This window comes from Esox lucius, chromosome 14 (genome assembly GCF_011004845.1).
Source record: "Esox lucius isolate fEsoLuc1 chromosome 14, fEsoLuc1.pri, whole genome shotgun sequence".
In the NCBI taxonomy this organism is placed as follows: domain Eukaryota; kingdom Metazoa; phylum Chordata; class Actinopteri; order Esociformes; family Esocidae; genus Esox; species Esox lucius.
Genome location: NC_047582.1, coordinates 28,117,512 through 28,140,183, shown reverse-complemented (window position 1 = coordinate 28,140,183; position 22,672 = coordinate 28,117,512). Strand labels below are relative to the sequence as shown.

The 22,672-nt window shown below is 45.2% G+C and overlaps 1 protein-coding gene across 3 annotated transcripts in view; it reads right to left on the bottom strand.

The window, feature by feature from the left end:
• rapgef1b (Rap guanine nucleotide exchange factor (GEF) 1b) overlaps nt 1-22,299 on the bottom strand; it is a 44,642-nt gene extending 22,343 nt beyond the window's left edge. Inside the window, exons 1-3 of one of the 3 annotated variants that reach the window (XM_010901108.5) lie at nt 21,985-22,299; nt 1,184-1,329; nt 94-272 (exon numbers count right to left, since the gene is read on the bottom strand). In XM_010901108.5, coding sequence (XP_010899410.2) covers nt 94-272; nt 1,184-1,329; nt 21,985-22,012 — 353 coding nt within the window. In that variant the 5' untranslated portion in view covers nt 22,013-22,299. The remainder of the gene's footprint in view (nt 1-93; nt 273-1,183; nt 1,330-21,984) is intronic. The other 2 variants (XM_010901109.5, XM_010901111.5) reach the window with 2 other exon arrangements.
• Between the last annotated feature and the right edge of the window lie 373 nt (nt 22,300-22,672).

The window sequence follows — 22,672 nt, the reverse complement described above, 5'->3', positions numbered from 1 at the left end:
ACAGGCTGGATGCACCTCAGGAGCCGCAGCTGAGAACCGCTGCCACGGGCAGACAAAGATACCAGACCCAAGGTCTCCCCCCAGCCGACTCACCTGTGTGTTACCCGGGCCTCCACCTGCACCAGGGGAAGGATGGCCTCCAGAACCTTGCTGGCCGAGCCGGGGAGCATCTCCAGCACCTTCTTCTCCACCACCATCTTGTCCACGATGGTCTTGAAGTAGCGCAGCGCGCTGACCACTTCCTTCTCCTGTTCCTCCAACCGATTCACCTTCTACAGGACAGAACAAACAACCCGTTGTGATAAGCACAGAGGAAAGTCAGGGTGGCGATCAGTCGGCCCAAAGAGAATGGTAAGAGAGGGAAATGGGGAGGTAGGCTTCTATATGGACGCAGAGATGGCCCTCATCAACACACAAACGCAGCGAGCTTGGCAGAAATAAGCAGCTCATAACAGGTTTATCAGTAAAATGTCCCAACATTGACAAAGTTAAATACACTTGACAAGATTTTTTTATGACGATCATGACGAATAACAGGACGAATCCTGAGGGAAAGACTTGCATGAAAAGCCCTGCTTTACCCTCAAAAGGGCAGTTTGATGGTAAAACCTCTGTGGAAGAATTCTAATAGATTTTAGATTTTACGAATACATGCGTGCATTTTGAAGTTAATCCAGCTTATGTGATGAAATCTAGTTTATGTGATGACATTAGATTTTTGCTCACACAGATTACAGCACATTTTGTATTAAAAAAAGCATGGTAATTTAGCCATTTCCATGGAAATAGAATGTGTGAGACGGAGTTAGCACTTGTGGATTTACTATATACCATCACCACTCTGGAGAAGCACCACCTTTGGCAATGAGCCATATGTAAAGAGACTACAAAGCAGCCAGTAGGAAGTCAGCTCATTATGCTAAAAGCCTTGGAAGTGAGTGTTCTTTCAACAACTGACCAGACTCGGGTCCATTCATCAGCATGGGGGTGGGCTATCGGCAAAATGTCCACTTTAAAGCAGGGCTTTATGGGTAATAAAGAAGGGGGTAGGGTAATATAGGGGTTCAGGCTTCTGGAGCTAGCACCTGTGCCAGAGCCAGAAAACAAACACACACACACACACACACACACACACACACACACACACACACAGGTGGTGCTTGTTTTCCCTTGGCACGCCCACCTTGTTGACTGGTTTGTCATGGCTCTTGATGGCTGGCTCGACCTGCTGCTGCTTGCCCTTCTTCGATGGCGTCCTCTTGATCTTGGGCGAGTGGAACTTGTCCATCAGCTTCATGGTGAAGGAGGAGAGGTGGGAGCGCTGCGAGTCTGTCGAGGAGGAGGAGGAGACACTGTCTGTCAAGACGGGAGAATGTGACACACGCAGATCCGTAGATGCTGTGAATGTGCGCGCGTTTAAGCTGGGGCTACGGCAGAGATGCTATCAGGTCTAATCACGGTCACATTTCTAGTGTCCGTCCCCTGACTAATAACACTCAGACTGGCCAAGTCCACACGCGGCTTGATGGGCTGCCCCCTTATCTCTTTAGGCCAGTTTGACAGGGAATGTGTGTACACACAAACACAGATATACACACGCAAGAGCTCACAGACCATAAGAAACAGGAGTCCAAGCATGCAGTCACACACACACACACACACACGGCTGGTTAATGGGAGAGATGGAAATCGCCCTTTGCTGCATAATTACCAGCAGCTTCAAAATGGCATTCCTTCACTCCGGGTGAGGGCGCATCTCAGTTCATCTCTCAGAGTCAAGGTGGACGTGAACCCCGCCGCCACACCCCCAAGGACTAACTGACCTGACGACTCATAGCTGGTCCTCAGTCCACCTCGCCTGCACCTCTAGACACGCCTATGGCACGCCAACCAATGACAAGCCAACCAATGACATTAACATGGAAGGAGCAGACCCATCTCCATAAGCACTTTGTAACAAATGCTGTTGTGAAAAGGGCTTTATACAATAGAACTGATATGTTAAAGTGATTTGACATGAGCTGCTTTTGGCAGGGCCGGATTAAGAAACCCCCGGCCCCGTTTTTGGGGTTTTGACCCAGGGGCATTTGGAGAATTTCCACGCATGTAAACCTTATTTTTTTGTAGCAGGGACCAGATTATGTTGTGCTTTTTTTAAACACACTTCACACATTATTTGCGTGACAGAAGATGTAGGCAAGCCCTTAAATGCCACGTAGTTGACCAAAGTGAGAGGCGATTCTAACAAAAACAAGCTGCTAGAAGCCCTCTATCATTGTGATTAAGCTTTAGACCAGCTACATTCAAAACATTGCTTCAGTTTCCTCGTGCGAGTGGTTCGGAAACTCAGTTTTGTTTCTTTTCAGAAGTAGGTATTTTTTGCATTCCAAACATTAGCATGTTTTTCCAGCTATTGCATTCGGAAATTCTGGGAAGGCACATTACTGACAGCTGAATATAGATCTAGAATCCTTAGATGGTGCCTACATGGCAGTTTCCACTAGAGTCAGGACTGACAGCCATTGACAGGAAACTGTACAAACGGTTAAACCATTCTACTGATAAAACAGATTATATTGCCCGTGTATGGTCACAATACATAAAGCTTGCTGTTCTATTTATAGCACATAAACTGCCCAAACAGCAAAGTTCCTCATTCTAGGTTGCAGTAAATAATAAGAAAACTTTTTTATTATATAATTTGTTCTGCCTCTCAGAGGGTCCAAGGGTCTTCAGCCTGCTTAAACCCCTGCAATAATCTGGCCCTGGATGCAGGACTGTTGAAGAGATTTGGGAGAGAGTAAAGCTCTACTCTGCTTCTCTCCTCCTTGGAGAATTCTCCTTTCTCCTCACCCTCTCAACCTCACGCTCTTCACAGCACAGACAGACATACAGAGGCAGGACATACATACTAAACAGCACTGTTGTATGCCTCACCAGGAAATAGACAATGAAAGAGAGCAAAAAAAAACCAGAGAGAATGTAAAGAGACAGGCCTTTATCAGGGTGAGAGATGCTGCTCTTCTACATGTATTAATCCTTTTTGTAATGGACTGACCGTAACACATAGAAATTGAAATGAGCTGTTGGCCAGACTCCGTGGCAGTGATGAATATCCTGCTCTGAACCAATGTTGTCATCGAACGTGAACCAAACAACAACATGGGAGGAAATTCTGTTTGTGCTTTCACCTCCAGTCGACAACACAACAAAACACGTCCTTAATGATGCCATTCGCCATCAGTTGGCCAGTATCCTAAATTATTAGTTTAACTGGCTTTGGCAGCGTACACATGTTGCCCATTAAAAAGAATACCCTTTTAATTTGATACAGTGAAAACAAGAGAGCGAGAGAGAGATGGGAGAGAGAGAGAGAGAGTGTGAGTGTGTGTGTGTGTGTGTGATGGGGGGGAGAGAGCGAGAGAGAGAAAAAGAGATGGGGGGGGGGGGAAGAGAGCGAGTGTGTGAGAGAGGGGTGATGAACGGTAGGCAGCTCAGCTGTATTGATCCCAGAGTGACTCAGTCCTGCTGCTGTGACTCACTGTTGAGCTCACTGAAACACATTCATGTGACGTCACAATCAGTTGGTGCCATGGGCTGACTGAGTAATGGGGTGCCGGGTGTCCAGGCAAAAGGTCAGAGGTCACTGAACCAGCAGTGTTTTTTGTACCTGCGCCACTTGAGCGTTTTCTTTCTCTCGTCTGGTGACCACTTGACGATACATGACTCGGTATGTGGACAACATTCAGTTTAGAGGATACATCTATTCCAGCCACAACCATTGGCGACAGTGGATAAAATCCATCACACCCAATCTCCATTGACAAACCGTAGAATGGCCTGTAATGAAGAGCTCAGTGACTTTCAACCTGGCACAGTCATAGGATACCATCTTTCAAACGGGCCAGTTTGTCCATTTACTTACGTGATATGCCCTGAACTCTCAGAGTTGGAAAGGTGGTCTCAGATCTGTCAAACACTCACTACACTCGCCATGGGAGCAGTGGAAACGATTTCTCGAGTAACATTCTAGACAATTTGGGGCTTCCAACTGTGGGAAAGGCCCATTTCCGTTCCAGCATGCCTATCTGCACCATGCAACGTCCATCCATAAATGGGTTTGTAGAGATCATTGTGGAAGACCTTGACCGGCCTGCAGAGAACACGGACCTCAACCCCATCGAACACCATTGGGATGAACTTAAATGCCGACTGCAAGCCCGGCGTAATCAGTGCCTGACCTCACTAATGCTCTTGTGGCTGATTGGAAGTAAAATCCCTGCAGCAATGTTCCAGCAACCATTGGAAGGCCACACTGATAGGGAACCAACACAGTACTGACACTAGGGCTGCACAATATATCGTTTCAGCATCAACATTGCCATGTACGCATTCATAATAGTCACATCACAGAATGTGCAATTTAGTAAGGCAAACATATCAGTCTACAATATATTTTCTCTTCAAATGGAAAACTAGCATTTTGTCTGATATAAGGTCATTTTCTCAGATTTATGAGTTATTGGATACAGTTAATAATAATAATAATAATATTATTTTAAACACGGTTCGGTGCTGCACTTAGTTCACATGCAGGCTCTGCTTGCGCGTGACGAAATGATCAGCGAGGAACAGGCAAAAAAGACCAAAATGGAGAATTTGGTCGAAAAAAAAAAAAATGCATCGTCAATTACATGGAAATATTTCGGCTACAGACAGGATGATGTTGACCAAAAACAGGTACTTTGTTGAGAGTGCCTTGCAACAGGTACTTTGTTGAGAGTGCCTTGCAACAGGTACTTTGTTGAGAGTGCCTTGCAACTGTGGCATTTAAAGTGGCACCACCAATCTTCACATGACGAATGCAAAGCATCTCAATGCCCTCCAAAGCAAAAATCTATTTCGGTATTCACCGTACGAGAAAGGTTCCAAACGGCAGAGAAAAATCACAGATTCAATAACATTTCACGTCACCAAAGACATGGTACCAATTAACACAGTTACCAAAGAGGGTTTTAAAAATATGATCCGGTCGCTTGACAAGCGGTATGCAATGCCATCAAGCAACTATTTTTCTCAAGTTGCCATCCCAGAGCTGTATGAAAAATGCAAGGCACAAGTTGAATATTATACAGCAACCACAGACTTGTGGTCCAACCGGACAACGGAGCCCTACATAAGTCTGACCGTACAATTTATTAATGAGGACTTCCACATGAAAAGTCACAGTTTATAAACTGCATTTTTCACAGAGGATCATACAAGTGAGAACATCGTAACAGGGATGAGAGAAGCTTTAGTTGATTGGGGACTAGATGAGAGTAGTCTAGTCTGTACAACAACAGATAATGCCACGAACATGGTGAAGGCAGAATCGGAACAAGTGGACCAGATTGCAGTAATTTGGCCACAGACTGCCTCTTGCAGCATTCTATTTTACTACTGTTGCAATGGCTATAATATTACTGTTACATATTAATACCTAACAACCCGTCTTGAAATATAACATTTTTAAGAAGTTTCATACATTTTTATTGTAGAGGATGGTTGATAGCCAAAGCTCTTTCTGAATTACATTCTGTATTTTTTCATATCGCAATATATATATCGCACAGGAAAAAAATATTGCAATGTCAGTTATTTCCAATATCGTGCAACCCCAACAGACACCAAGGATTTTGGAAGGAGATGTTCAATGAGCAGGTGCTACAGTGTCTGTATTCGGCACTCACGCACACAGTCTATTAGTATGGATTCAATAGCCTCTAACAGGGAACACCTTGGCTAGAGGCAATTGATCGAAGCCAGAGAGCACCAGAACAGGAAGAGCAGAGTGTCTCGTTGTCTCTCTTCCCCCAGGGTTTGTGCTGCTCGTGTCCCACACTCTCGCTCTTCTAAAAAAAAAATATATATATATATCTATATATATCTGGCAGACCACTTCACATACACCATCACAGATACCTGGATATTACTTTTTCTTAAAAAATAAATAAAAATAAATATCACCATAAGTAACTATCCATTGTTCCCCTCTCACAAATATTTAGCAGCTAAAGTGAAACAAAGTGATGTTAAAATGTCATCACATAAGTATTCGGACATTTTATTCACTACTTTGTAGCAATCCCAGCTGAGTCTTAGGTGTGACTCGACCAGCTTTCAGACTTCTTGGGTGTGACTCGACCAGCTTTTAGGGTATATAGCACCCCTTACAGACAAATGGCAAAAAGGTTTTGTCCCAATTTCTGTGTTTGGTCTATATGACTCCAAAATACCTTGAACCCATTCAGTCAACAGAAATCTCATGGCTGTTGTTATTTTGGAAATACCACTGCCACGAAGGGGTGTACCTGGTCTGAGTCAATGTTAAGGTAGGTGGCACGTGTCAAACTGACATACACATTAACACCCAGGGCTTCCCAGCAGAACATTGCCCAGAGCATCACGATCCACGGTGGTGTTGTTTCCCACAGGGCATCCTGGTGTCGTCATTTCCCCAGGTAAACGGTGCACCGCCACATGGCTGTCCACATGCTGACCGGGAGCACCCCACAAGCATTGCTGTTTCAGGGACGCCCTGACCCAGTCTGCCCTGGCCATAACAATTTCGCCCTTGTCAAAGTCGCTCAGGTCTTTACTCCTGCATCCAACACGCTGACCGCGAGAACTGTTCGCTTACCATGTAATCTACCCAGACCTTGACATGTGCCATTGCTAGGAAATGATCAACGTTATTCACTTCACCTTAGAGCGGTTATAATGTTTTGTCTTAGTGTATTCATTTCATTATAATAATTCAGCTAGTTGTCCCAACTAGTGCGGCAGGAAGCTAAATTCTTAAAATAAGGGACACCAGGAGTTCTCCTGTAATAAGTTGCATTTTCTGTAAATTGTGAAAGACATTAAAGACATTAAAGTTGGAGATTATTTATTTTCAGCAGCAACAAGAATTGCATCTTGCTTGTCTTCTTTTCAGCAGGCAGTGAAGGTCGGAAGTGCAGCTAAGTTTCCTAATTTAGTCAGCATACTCATGATTTTCTTAACTTTCAGAGTCACAGCAGTCAGGTCTTCTGCCACCATCTATAGCGGTGAAGCCTCTTGTCCCACCACGGTCTAATCCGTTTAGCGTGATATCATTTTTCCATTAACGGTGTCTCTCGCACTCTGAGCGGGAAACCTTTGAGGAGAACAAACAACCAGAAAATAGCAACAGAACATGTGCGCATCCTCAGCCTCTCCAAGTCAAAACTCCCATGTGGTCCATCTAATCTCCACTAGCGAAAGAAAACATCACTTTACCTACCCCCCCCACCCACAGTTCACACACAGACACACACACGTATAGGCCCCACTCCCCCCCCCCCCCCCCCCCCCCCGAACTGCAACTGTACTCATTAAAAAAAAGAAAGCTTGGTAACAGATTGACCTGGAACAGCCAGGTGTGATCTCTGTGACAGCTGCTTCCCCAAGTCCTTCCCTCCCTTCAACCAAACTGGTGGTCTAAGGAGAGCAGAAGGGTCACTGTTTCGGGTTGCCTGCAGCTGTTCACCCACCAGTAACAAGAAGAGCTAGTTTTTAGTGTGCAATGGAAGGAAGTGTGTGTGTGTGTCTCGGTCTATTCACTGTGTGTAGTTTTGTGGTGTCTGGCTGCTAGACAAAATGATGACATCAGGAGTCAAAGGTGCTTGCGCCAGCTGTTAAAAAGAGAAGTGTTCAAAGGACCGACTACGAGACAGAGACCGAGACACAGGAGAGAGACCGAGACACAGGAGAGAGACCGAGAGAGAGAGAGACACACAGAGAGAGAGAGAGAAAAAGACAGAGACACATGGGAGAAACAGAAAAGGAAAACAAATAGGGAAATGGTAAAGAAGCCACACAAAGACAACGAGAGAAAGAGGGAGAGACAAAAGATCTGCAAAAAGCAGTGTGTGTGTAATGGGGGGGTTAATGAAAGAGTGAGAGCGTCTGCTTAACAAAGTGGGACTCCTTCATATCCTCAAAGCACACATTACCCAAAACGATGTGTGGAGAATAACTGAATGAGAGTTAGCCATCACTCTCCTGCACTGCTCACTATTCCCTAATGAGATTCTGAAGCAGAAGGAGGCCAGAGGACAGTGGACAAGATTGTGCAATAATTAAAAGACGAAGATAAGAAGCACTAAGAACAGCGTCACAAACTGGCTAACAAAAAGAGCGTGCGCTTCCCTGCACACAAACATGCACACCCATACGTTGATCATTTATTCAATCATAGCATTTTCCATCATAGCATTTCACAAACACCCTGAAATTAAGAAAAAAGCACGACACACCCAAAGAGAAATGTGCCTGACAGAGCTATGAAACCTCTCGTTTAAGGGGATAACAGTGACATTTTGTTAACACACAAATCTGACATTTCTTTCTTATAATGGGAAACTATAGGCTATTAGAAATCTTGTTTTTCTTAATGTCCACAAGGTAACATATTGTTCAAACATAGGGATGAGGAAGAATTAGATACTTTTTCCATCAAAAGTACTTAACCACAATATTTGCCACTTTCAACAGGAGGTCACATTTAAGGCTCAAATGTCTGAAACAGTTTAAATGTGGCAAAGAGTTTTATCTGACATAGAAACTTTTAAAATGAAAATCAACCATCCATACGCTTTATATGCAGGAGGGCTTGGCAGAGATCGTTTAAGGGTCCAATCCAGTCATTGGTGGGGTTTTTCCTGGTGGGTTTCCGCTCTGAGTCGCACTATAGAACAATGAGTTACAGGAAGGGGAATTAGGGTGGACAGGAAGTCTGATTGTTTAAACGACAGTGGCGTCAGTACACACCCCTGTGGGACTCTGACCAATCACTCAATGGTAACCCGTATAGAGCGACACGTCAATGCAAAGATTTGGACGGAATGTTTTCTTCCTTGTCTTGCCGTCTACACTTAAATTCTGATCAAACAGACCAGGCGCAACAGCAATCTTGCAATTCACTGGAGGGAACTCCCTAAAAGACCAGATGAGGCAAAGCCTCCCGCCACTGGAAAGTCTTTAATGATTTTATTGGATGACAATTGAAGTTCATGCCGCTGAGCCCTCACACTCGGTCTGACTAGCTTGAGCTTAAATTGTCCACAAGATCACAGCCTTTGCCATGGGGGGTAACATTTTTGATATAGGGGTCATTTTAAACCATATGTGCGGAAACAGTGGCCTCTTCTGAGGGCAAATCTGGGGCCTGCTCCTCTTGGCAAAAATTATTTTGCTTTTAAAGAGTTTGGATCTCTTCTGTAAGCCTGATCAAAAGGTTCAAGAAAGGTGAAGTCAGGAAGGAAAGAGCGAGATCAGTCGTTTGGGCAAGCCGGTTCTAACTCAGAGCAGAGCCGTTTGGGCAAGCCGGTTCTAACGCAGAACAGCCATTTGGCAAGCCGGTTCTAACACACAAGCTGCATGCTGGACAGTCGTCGGGGAGCCACCCAGCAGCCGGAGGGGGATCGGTGATCTCTGTGTACTACCGAGGGCCCTTGGCCATTGCACTTCACACCCGTGTGCCGCATATAGCCTGTGTGTGATTGGTCACGGTGACAGGAAAACAATGAACATTATCTGTGAATAAAATGAAAGCCAGCTAAGCCTCACAAAACAAGAAACCAGGCAAGCCTAGTTCAGCCGGCCCGCAATAAAATGCATCAATCGCGGCTGCCCTCTCGAGAATCGAACCCAGGTCGCCCATGTGAAAGACATTGTCGTTAACCACTACGCCATCGAACTGAACACATGCCGGGCTTTAGTAAAGCCTCTTTGCATTACATTATTTTCCCTCATTAACATCATGCCAAGTTTTAAAATTTTGTTAGACACCATTAACTAGTGTTAAACTGAGTAACGTTTCTTATCTAGTTAACCACCACAAATAGCATCTATGAACTTTCTGGCTTTTGCCACGGGCCGTTTCAACAGCTCATTAGCCATTCGTGAATGACATTGATACAATAACTACTGTATCAATATAGGTGACGATAACTGACTTTTTTGTCAAGTGAAGACGAGAGTATCATGCAGCCAGCGAAGTTTGTCTATGCTGAACAAATCCTCTTTTGCCACTGGCCGTATTAATAGCTAACTAACCATTTGTGAATGACATATCACCGTATCTATCAATATAGGTGACGATAACTATTGATGGCCATTCGATGCTTCATTAGCGTTATTTTAGCAGCAGGATTTTATGCAAGCAGCACTCAGATTTTCTTTATCACAATGAAATCCATAATTGAAATTCATAAGGCAATATAGTTAATCTAGTCTGTGAAAAAGAACAGACAAGAATAACATTGGAATGGACATTAAACATAATATAGTTAATCTTGTCTGTACATTTTAACTTATATAGTTCAATCATCGGTTTTATTTAGAAAAATAAAAATCGGAGTTAGCACTGCTAGCATAATACCCTGCTGCTAGAAGGGTAATAAAGGAATAAATCAATGGAAAGCCAAAAAGGACAATGTTTAAATACACCATTTTGGCAGTGTAATATTGGCAATATACCACACAACCATAATACTCCTATACAACATAGAACAATGTTCTCCATAACGGTTTCCCTTATAAATGTGGTAGACTGGGCCACATTCAACTCAGGTCAAGAATACATATTCATGATTTTCTCCAAATACAAACACCCATTGAGATCTTGCTTTAATTAGGACACCTGGAGGATAACTTTCCTCCTTTATCAATGCACAGTTCTCATTACACACACACACACACACACACACGCACGCACGCACGCGCACGCGTTTTAATGCAGTTCACTTTCCCGTGGTACATTTGACAAAGTAAACATCAATACTGGCATGGAAACTGATGGACTGAACTAGTGTACCACATCTAATAGAGCATGTGCAGATAGGAATCTATAACACACAGCACTAAAAGACCCATAGTAGTACAACTGTCTGTGTGTGTGTGTGTGTGTGTGTGAATATCATTTATTTTGACAAACCTGACACACGTTGGCACTTCCCTGAAATACAGAGCTCCCTATAAGACTGCATGCAGTCACTCAGGGTGACACAGTCGTCCCCTAGCAGAGGCGTCTGTTAAATGGCATATATTATGTGATATTATGAGGAGGTTATGAGGAGCAGAAAAAGTCGGCTAGACCTCTGAGTATATCAGCGGGGGAACAAATTAAAGATCCAAAACCTAGTCGTGACGTGTGATTATTTACCACCATACACGGTCAAAAGTAACTCGGCACTAAATGAGCCCGAGCCAAGAAATACCATTCCAATACAATGTGTCAGGACTACTATGATCCCGTTCAGTCATAACAAAGTCTTCCCAGGAACAGCGGAGCCCCTACACCTGGTCAGCGGGGCCGTTCTGTGTCCTATGGAAGACCGCAGCGGTTTGACAGCAGGGGAAACACAGGTAAAAGGTCTGGTGTGTACCTTGGGTAGGGCACATAAATACTGATCGAGTCCTGCCTCAATTCCGCCTCTGTTCAACAGAGTCAAACAGCGTGGTACGCCTCCCGCGGCGCACCACGCCTCCCGCGGCGCACCACGCCTCCCGCGGCGCACCACGCCTCCCGCGGCGCACCGGCACGGCCTCCCTGACACAGAAAGCGAAGTGTCTCACCAACAGTGAGAGGTGTGAGTCCATATTAGGGCCTCCGGTGAATCACCGCGCTGTGCCGCAGGCCCTTAAGGGGGAACGCGAAGATAGAGAACACAATACATAAACGCAGCGCTCTTCTTGCACACGCACACACAAAAGGCCTTCAAAGTAAAAGTCTGCCTATCTCCTATTTAGCCAATCCAGATAATTCCACCAACCCAGTAACCAGCAGCTTTCCTCCTGGGCCTATAACCAGTTCATATGCAAAGGGATGGAAAAGGCAAGGCCAGTAACTATTTCTATGCCTAATACAAAGGATAAAACCCGAGTTCTAATGGTGTTCACCCTTTACATCGTACGTTCCCAAATGAGCAGTGAGCTCACACCGACAGAAAATCCATGACAAAAGGCTACTTTTGAAGATTACTTTTGTTCAGTCCTACAGCAGAACTCTTTTCATATCCAGGCCCGAGGATAGAAATGTTTATCCCTGTATTTGTATGGGTCCAATGTAGGTCAGGTTGTGGTCCTGGACAGCGGGGCTGGTGGGGGTGGTTAATGGGAACACTGGGCCCAGTGGGGTCCATCAGAAGCAGCGGAGAGCACTGGGGGCTGGGGGCATTCACTTGTCCTGCACATACACAAACACTCATTTATTGAATATACGCACCCTCCCCCTGTGCACGCACACACCCACACACCCCTACACACACACACACACACACACACACACCCCTACACACACACACACACACACACAGCCCTACACACACACACACACACACACACACACACACACACACACACACACACACACACACACACACACACACCCCCCCCCCCCCCCCCCTGTGCACGCACACACCCACACACCCCTACACACACACACACACACACACACACAGCCCTACACACACACACACACACACACACCCACGCACACACACACCCCAACACACACACACACACACACACACCCCCCAACACACACACCCCCCCCCCCCCCTCTCTAGGCTATTCAGGCGACTATTCATTGAACCTGTGTGGCAGAGAGGATGCCACAGGCCATGTCCACAACAAGTCCTCCAACAACAGAAACCCACACAGGCTTGAGCTGTGTACCACAAAGCAAGTAACCAACTCTAAGCCTAGCTACACATTCCAGCTCAGGCTTCATCTTACCAGGACGCTAGATATTTCTTGTCCATCTGCCGCCAACTCTGCTTGCTCGTAAGTGCATGTCACATTAGCCTGGTCGAACACCAAACTCCCCAGTGAGACAGCTGTCAATCTACGACAGCGATTTGCAGCCATTTGAAAATGAAACCAACAGAATTGAAACACACAGATGCACATGCAGTCCCACACCAAAGACGGATGGAGGACATCACTGAGAACTATACAGGGATGTGTCCTCACCCTGAGGTGCTCTGAGCCATAGCCTGGAAGAGCAGGATTATGGCATTTCTATTTCCCACTGTTCTGGGTACCCAGGGGACACGTTTCTAATGCCAGCAGGGTCAATGCCCCGGTGTCCTCTCCCCTTGCCCATTGACCCCCACGCCGGCTCCCTCGCACCCATTCGGACAGCGCTGAAATGTCTGGGTTTAGAACCTGCTGACTCACCTGGGTCTGGCAGGCTGATAACTCACACCACGGAGGGAGGGAATTAGAGAGAGAGAGAGAGGCGGGAGAGAGCGAACAAGAGAGGGAGAATGAACAAGAGGGAGGGGGAGGAAGAGTACAAGCGAGAAAGGGAGGGGGAGACCTTCAAGTGACCTTTTATGTACTGTTCCTATAGTTTGGTGCATTCTGCAGCATGTTCTTTGGCTGCTGGCCTAGCTGTGTTTCAGCAAAGTGTTGTGAGGAGAGAGGGAGGGTGACAGCAGGTCGCCTGAGGTAACACAAGCAGGATCACTTGAATCACATGGAACGGCAGTATGGATAGGAGGTGAAAAATGACACAACCTCCTAGAAAAGAAAAGTGTTTACCGTCTAAGGACCTCAGCGCCATTTTCCGGAATTTATAATACACATGCTGACATTATCCTTAAAAGGGGCAATATTGTGATTTTTTTTGTCTGCAGTAAAAGTGGAATGATAGTGTTTCATAACGTTAATTCACCAGAAATGATTTGGTGGGCATAAAAAACCATATTTCTACTGTAATCAAATGGATTGGATGCACCCTCTCCTCTGTTTGGTCTGGGTCACCTCCTCCTCAAGCACCTTAACAAACAATGGCACATGGAACTAGGCCGGCACCTAATCACCACTTCGATCAGTGGTTCGATTGAATGCACATTTTCTAGTTGTTTTTCCTCACCAGTGACCTATTCAAAACAACTTGAAATAGCTGTTACATTTAGTGTGTTAGAATGTATCAATAATCTACTTTTCAATGGCAACTGACAAGATGACAACTAACTACAGATAGAGTTATTCAGCCACTGCAATGCTCTTCAGTTGGAGCACTCTCAGCCCAAGAAGATGCAGACAGACACAGACAGACAGTTATTCAGCCACTATAAAGCTCTTCAGACTGAGAGACAGTTGGAGAACACAGCCCAAGAAGAGCCAAAAACTTCAGAGTTCCTTAACTGTGAGCAAGCACTGCTAACGATGAAATTAGTAAAAGGCCCTCCAGCACATTGGAAACTAGAGAGTACTACGAGATCCCCACTCCCTTCCCAGAATGAGAAGGCATTGCTGGAGATAATATGAAGACTAAGGAGAGAGGGGCATCAGATGGGAGCGCTTCCCTGCATGAGAGTATGGCCCGAGAATCCATCATGCGGAAAGCACTTACAGAATCAAAACATTCAGACACTGAAAAATTATTCAGACACAAAAAAAAAAAAGTTAATTTTAAATGATTTACCGTAAAGCATCAATAAATCATAATTTCTGAAGAGGCAACAATAATTCCTGTTTGTGTGTGTGAGCATTGTGAAGCAGGTAACAGTGATGCAAAAAGAACATTCTGGTAACTAAAAGCTTCAGAAAAAAATGAAAAGCATGGAGCCTCTGCCATTTTCATCAATCCAGAGGATATTTGTTTGGCCGAATCTACCATAAAATGTGAGCAAATTTGGACGCTCCAAATAGAAGATAGCGGAAAAACATAAACCTGTAAAACCAAATAGATTTTGCGGAAATAAACATAATCAGAGAAAACGTAAGACATTTTGTAGGACCTCATGAGAGGCATCGTGCAAGGCCTTGTGCAAGCCAGGACTGGCCAGGCCCCTGCTGCTCTCTGACTGCTGTCAGACGGCCTGTTTCAAGGCGGCACGAGGAAATGGGTCAGGCCAAGCCAGGCGTACTCAAGCAGAAAGCCAACACACTGCCTGGAGGGCTACAGGCAACACACTGGATGACAAGATGACGTGGGCCTGTCATGCTGTGTGACACAGATGTCTGAGGGATTGGTGAGGAGGACAAACCCGGGGATAAAATCTACACACATACTTCCTATTTGAACTGGGTTTGAGAAAATGGTCATGTGACATGCACACAGCTTCCAAGGAGTGGAGAAAGAACTACCGCCCATCTGTCTCTCAGCCAGCCCTGCCCGTACCCTGTGCTGACACACACGCACGCACGCACGCACAGACGCACGCACAACATGCCTAAACAGGGAGCCCTGGAGTTCCACATTCTCCACATGCCCCGCCCGCTCCCCGGTCATCCTGAGTATAGTCAATGTATCTCTCCAGATCAATGCTGGAGGGATTTGAAGCGACGGCACTGAGCCACCATTCACACAGCGGATTCTTTGAAAATGTACATTAAGAAAGAGCTTAACCACCCTGTTGTATGTCCTCTACAACTGTCCTCCAGGGGGGCCCTCAAAATTAAACAAAGTTCTTTAATAGGACCACTTACATTTCCTCAACAGAATATAGGGTATGTATTGGGTAAAAGGCACACCCCATCTAAATACGAATTGACAGACTCTGCAGACGAGGTTGTGTTGATCAGTCAAATTGGCCATGTCATCATAGATGGGTGGGCCTAGTGGAGTGACAAATAAGGAAAAAGCAATATGCTAAAAAAAATAAATAAAAAAAACAACAAGCCAGTGGATTCACTCAATAAGAGTATGAATTGGAGTTGTTCAGACAAGCATTTTCAGGCAATTTTTAGTACAGGTGGTTGGAGGACTTGATGTTGCATTGAATCCCACTAACATTGATCACAACTCAGCTCAAGATCAAACAACTCACTAGATCAAAGAACAACAGAAGCTACCCAAAATGCTGCTCTGCTGAAGCAAAGGAAACATCCACAATACAGCAGAGGTTTAGTCTAGATTATGTCTACTGCACAACAGAGTGCGTTTTACCATCCTGATGGGTACCGAACATCCCTAGCAGGACGAGGAAAATGTTATGAGGAAAAGGGCTGTTTTCGGCTTAGAGGTTAGGCTCAGAGTACAACTTACAGTAGGGGTTAGAATTATGGTCAGGTTTATGGTTAGGTCTAAAGTTAGGTTTTGAGGATTTGGGATGGGAATAAAGTTTGGGGTCTCCACAAGATCAGTAAAACAAAGTGTGTGTGTGTCACAATGTGGATTAAACTAAGCAGATAATTGATTTTCCAAAGCAACAGAATATGCACATTAAGATAAGGATAGTCAAACAAAGTATTCATTTCTAGACCAGCAAAACAGCGGCATTTCTAGGGAGGGTTGCACCTTCACACAGTGGCCGGGTGCAGGGATGAGCACCAACGCGTAACTACAGAGGAGCTAGCTGGTCCTTATATCCCCCAACAGTCTGCTGTCCGACACAGAGACCATTACCAACACACTGCTGGGGCCCCCAATTAGCCTCACCGTTACAGTCCAGGTGACTGCACAGGCACGCGCACGGACACACACCCGTCACGGACCCTGAAACCCTCTGAACTGCAACGCCGGGTTAAAAGCGGCGGCAGAAGTTCCATTAGGCTGGTGTTTTCCAAACAAGGCGTTATGCCACCCGGCGCTGTGTAATTACACAATGATGGACCTCAACCACCTCAATTATGGAGACTCTCTCTCCACGCAAGCCTGGCAGAACGTTAGGATTCACACACCGGCTTCAGCAGTATCGACGCAACAGTTATGAAAATGGCTAATCCGGCTAACGCCAAAAAAAGACGTTGCAGACACGACACATGGCAAAGACAGTCACGGTCAGGAACTAGTTTGAGCATTGCATCAAAGAAAACCATTGTTTCTGCTCGTCCTCGGTCCAGTTTTCCTATTGAGAATAACACAGTTGTCTCTGTCAGAGGCTGGTGGAAGTACTGAGACGGGTGGATTTAAAGGTGAGATGGCTTTGTTGAGAGCCCACACTCCTGCAGTCTAGTCTGGGGAGACCGGGCTGTACAGAGCTGCGGCTGGAGGCCTCTTCTGGCTGGGTCCACCCTAGGCTTCAGCACGGAAAATGAGCACCTTCACAAAAGCCACACTACACAAAAAGCACAGGGAGGAATGTCCCCCTGGCGCTTCATTCCTGCCAGCACTGCCATTTTTCCCAACGCGAAAGCAAAAAAACAAAAGGATGTTTTGAACGGCTGGTCTGGTTGAGAAATAAAGAACTGAAAATATAACTTTTTTATTTTTATTTATTTTTTTTTTTTAAAGGGGAAACATAAATGCACACGTGGCCCGAGGACTAAGGAGCGACAGTGAAAGAACATGGGTTAACGAATCGCCATCAGGGGTTGCAAACCGGCCCCCAATACGGGGTGTCAATGTTTCATGAGGGGCAGGATCTTCCTTCAAAAATATTTCAAAAACAACAACCACATATAAACGGATAGTTTGATGCACATGGGAATGTCTTTGATTTGTCTCTACAACCTCCTGAAGATGAGTCAAAAAAATTATAATAAACTTTGCTCAAGATATAATTCCACACAATGTGAATGTTTCTAACAAGATATAAACTGTACATCACGGTAGCTGACTACAATCCCCATTGATGTGACAGGGCGTTTGCTAGTTTACCTGGCTGTTCCTCGTCGAGTTCTTGCTGTGCAGGGCAGTCCGTTTCTTCGGAAGAGCCTTCGCTCCTCCAGCTTACGTTTCCCATCCAAGAATCCTTTATGTCCTCTGATCAGCAGCTCGGTCCAGAATGTCCAACTGGTTCACTCTGACCACAGCTTAAAATCACCCCAGGTGAATGTAGGCTTCCTAGGCCAGATGACGACCAATCTGCAGAGTTGTCATCTCAGGTGTTGTTTACGACAAAAAACCACAGTACGTTGATGAACTCTGCAGTGTACATTCAGATGATGGGCTAATTTACAGTCTAAGTCAGTCCATGTTAGTCACTCACAGAACTGGTGTCCCATGACTCTTCTTGTCTTAGACCACAAAACGGGGGCGGAAAGATCCCAAAAATAGATGAGGCGTAATGCTGAGCTGGATCAAGCGTTTCCCTGAATCACAACAAGTTGGAGAAGAACATGTCTAATATCTGATAGCCCCATACCCCCTTGCAGCTGCACACAAGGCAGGTCAGTGATAACACCCAGGGAATTGGCTCTGTGGCCATCTGAGTGACGTCCAGAGAAAGCTTGATTGAATATTGATTGACATTTAAACCACGGGGGTCGGAGAGGGTTCATGATGTAAACACAGTGATCAAATCACTGGTCCTGCTGCACCAAACGACAACACCACAGAGACCCTAGACGTCTCTGGAAAAGGCATGGAAGATGGTTGTCGCACCAGTCAGAAAAGGAGTCACTATTCACCATCTTATTGGTTTGATAAGGAGGGATTTGAAAGTCCTATACCTAGTCTGAACTGATGCCAAAAGGCAACTGTGCTCAGTAATAACTATGAAAACCCCAAACCAGGCAAATCTTCTGCACGCCCCCCCCCCCCCCAAAAAAAAAAATCTGTTCTTCAGTGTAGTATTGAACTTTATATTACTCTCCTCAGTCTTCGTTCATCCGTTGCTTCATTCTACCAGATGGGACAGAGCTCAGTGGACAATTCCATTCCCAGTCTCCAGCCTGTCTCCGCCCTCTCGGTCTGTCACCACACGCACACAAGCGCGCATACACAGACACACATAATTACAGCACATCTAGGTCTATAGGATAACTGCAAGTCTCTCATTCCAATGGTAAGCGAAAATACTTCATTTCCATCAACCCTCAAAAACACAGCACACCAGGGCCCAAAGCTGAGGACTCTTTTAGGACACCAAAACCTCCACGAACCATGTGACACACCCTTTAGACATCACAACAACAACAACAACAACAACAACAACAGCTTTAGAAGATGGGAGAGGTTCCAGTCCACACAGCACAGTTAGTTGGCACATTAAGGTAATTCACCAGATGCTCTAGCCCAAAACAACTCAGAGGAGAGCAGTATAGAAGGTGATGCAAACATCTTTTAACTTTCATCCCCCATGAGTACCGAACCCACAACTCTGCCATTACAAGTGCCACTCCCAAACCAGCTGAGTGACACAGAACACCAAATATCTGTGATATCTTGTTAATACGCAGTCAGCACATGGCTGTTGTACCTGGTTGGGACTGTAACACACACACACACACACACACACACGCACGTGCACATGGCAAGAGAGGAGGCTAAAATAAGGAACTGATGGATCAGTTCCGCTAGGCGTGCTGCTCCATTGGCTCTATCCGGTCAGAGAGAAGTCACTGAGCTAATTATAAAGCCTGTGTTTCTACACAGACACTATTACTAACAGCGACATACCACCACTCCCCGATCACAACAGCTGTCTCTATGAGGAAAATAGCCTGAAACAACAACAAACTCCTAGAAACAGGCATATGAAGTCACTACCCCCACCTAGTTGCTGACAAACTGGACCCAAACTAACAGCGTCAGGATTCAGCAAAGGATGTTGATGTAACTCAACTTGCCTGTTCTTTGCCCCTTAGAGGATTCATGAAGGGGTAATGAAATAAAATGAAACAAGAATGTAATAATTAAAGAATTCCCAACTCAGTCAAAAGTTAATTGTATCAAAACTGCACAAATCATTAACAGAGTAATTCAGGCTAAATTAAATATGTGTTACTCAGACTAATTTTGTCATCGCTGTTTACCAGAGTTTAAAGGAATCTCCTGCTGGCCCATTTCACAGTTCCCCTCACCTACAGGAATATCATTTCTTATTGAAAAGCAATAAACTAAAAATATTGCCACTAGAGCAACTCAGAACTACAAAACTTCAAGCGACATACACAAAAACACAGCTTGGGGTGCAACGGATTCCTCTGAAAATGACTTCAAATAGCCCAGAGAACCACTTTCCTAAGTTGATTAAGCCTGAAATATTCTAATCACTACGACAAGCTTAATCAATTATTCTAACCCCCTCCCCCCCCCCAAAAAAAACACATGAAAAGACGTCTTCCCCTACCCAGTTCATTTTCTCAGAGAGAGGAAAACATTAGGATGTAAGATTGGCTTCCTGCTGTTGTTAGCTTTTGGGGCACACCAAAGGCACAAAGCATTAATGTTGGAGCCCACCCAGTGAACGGAGTTTGCAGCGGAGTGATGAGGTTGGACAGATGCCCTCCTAGGGGACATCCCTGGGGCCTCAAGAGGCAACAACAGGTAGAACTTCTCCCAAAACAGGTGCCAAGCCCCCCCCCCACCCCCCAAGGGCCAAGACAGCAGGCAGCAGCAGCACTGTGACCATGGTGATAATGGAGCGCGTTGCGGCGGCCTGTGACGTCAGTGCAAACACCAGTGGACAGATAGTAATATAAACAAGCAACCAACGTAAGCACATCTAGCACAATCTACCTAGCCTAAGGGGAGATGCAATTTGAAATCAAAACATTACACCAGGATCTCCTTAGTGTTACACGCGCACACATGAACACTGACCATAGACAAGGTATTTCTGCCCTTTCCTCACAGGCACGGGTCAAATGATCTCCCCTTGACCATAAGACTGAGGTCAGAACTGTGTCCGTACAGCCTAAGCCACCTACACTTATTTTAACAGTTTCTCTATCCTTCCTCTTATTGGAGGAACAAAACATGTTTGTAGCTGCCTAGTTTGTGTCCATGTCACTCGGGCGGCTTAGACCTAGTCCCCTTTTCGGCTCACTAGCGTCCAGTATTGTGTTTCACCCATGTCCAAGGGGGATGTATCTGGGATCGATTGGCAAAATTTGGAACGGAGCGCAACACACTGAAGGCTTAAACGTGACATGATAAACGCACAGGGAGGCAGGCACACGTATATATCCAATTCTATATATTTGAATAATGTAGCCTATATATGTATAGATGAAATAACTATTCTTGGTGAACTGTTATTTTAAGGACAAAGCGCGACCTTTAAAGTAAACGCGCTGTCATACGTACACCAGTGATGCCCAGCCAATCCATGGCTGCTGCCATAACAACTAATCGACCCGACAGACTGTCGGAAACTTGACGTTTGTTAGGAGTGCACCGCTGTCTATTGGTGGACAACACATTATCACCTCCGCCCAGTGAGTTCAGCAGCAGGCATCACTGTCCAGGTTAGAGACGCGAAACGGAGAGACAGCTGGAGGGGTGGGATAGAACGGGGACAGTGTTTCCTTCCCAAAGCGATTTCAGAGACATACCGTTCCATTTACACTATGCACAGATAAGGAGAAGGTCGCTTTATAACGCGTAAATACGTGTACGTTTTGAATCCAAACAAATGTCACTGCAAAGCAGATATGCCACGTGCACAATGAAAGTCAAATTGACAACACAGGGACCGTGGGTGTGATACATTTCCGATTTGATTGCAAACCTATTACTTACAGCTGGGAGTTGAATTAAACTACTTAGCTAGCTTGGAAAGTAATTGGCAAGCACTCAATATATGGTTTCCAGCTGTGTGGTGTTCTCCGTTGGTTTAATCAACCAGTGGAAAGCTACCGTTTTCTTCATCTGGCTAAGACAACAATAACTGGCAAACCTCTGCAAAGGAAAAAGGGCAGATAACGACGCAATATAATGTGTAAATACAGCCGTTTACATCAACAACAAGTTACTTATACGATATGTACTGTAACCTTAAGTTTGCAGCTGGAAAAAGCTCGCACTGGCTAGCTGGAATGTTGGCTAACGTTACTTAGCCTGCTTTTCTACACCGCTATCCCGACCCACACACAGTATATATGATGGAACACCCGTTTGTTCTACTAGACAGAAAACCTATCCAGACACAATAGCACGACTTGTAAAAAACGTGTTTCAGTGAAACAATTTCAAGACCCCCAAACAGGGCCTATCCATCCCCAATGAGTGTGTGATATCCAAGTACAACACGGGGAGCAGTGGTGTGGTGGCCAGTCGGCTGGGCTCCTTACCTTGCTTGCTCTCTATTTTCCCCGACATTTCTTCGAGTAGCAGTGATTTCACTCGCAGTTAAAAAAAACGTTAGCCAAAAACCAACGCGTACTGCAGTGTTTCCCTCGATTATTCCGGCATTCTTGATTCACACGTGCCCGTGAGGTGAATACGCTGGGGCTACGAGACCAGAATTACGTGCAACAAACCTCAGCGAGATGAGATTTGTGAACTGTTTCTGTCCGTCTCTAAGCAATTTTCAATGAGCGGTAGTGGTGGAGCAGAGACACACAGCACTGCCTTGACCCGTGCGTCCTCGGCGTACACAACAGCGCCTCCTCGCGCCGGGAATTAGCTACGTCATTCTGTCAACAAGCGGGTTGGTTTCCGTTTCAGTGGAAAGTGCCCCCCGTGGCTACAATCTGTGAAACCTTTTGTAATGCTCTGAGGAAGAGCAATGAAATCATACATAACCAGAGTTAGGGAGTAACGGATTACAAGCATTACAAAAAAGAACAGTAAATGTAATCTGTTACGTTACCAACTAAACTATTGTAATCGGATTACAGATACTTTTGAAAAAAGTATTACTTTTGGATTACTTCAATTGAAAAAGAATAGGTCCGCGAAATAATTATGACACGTTGCATGCTTGATTTTTTTATTTAATGTTATAAAAACATTGTTATTTGAACCAAAATAACAATT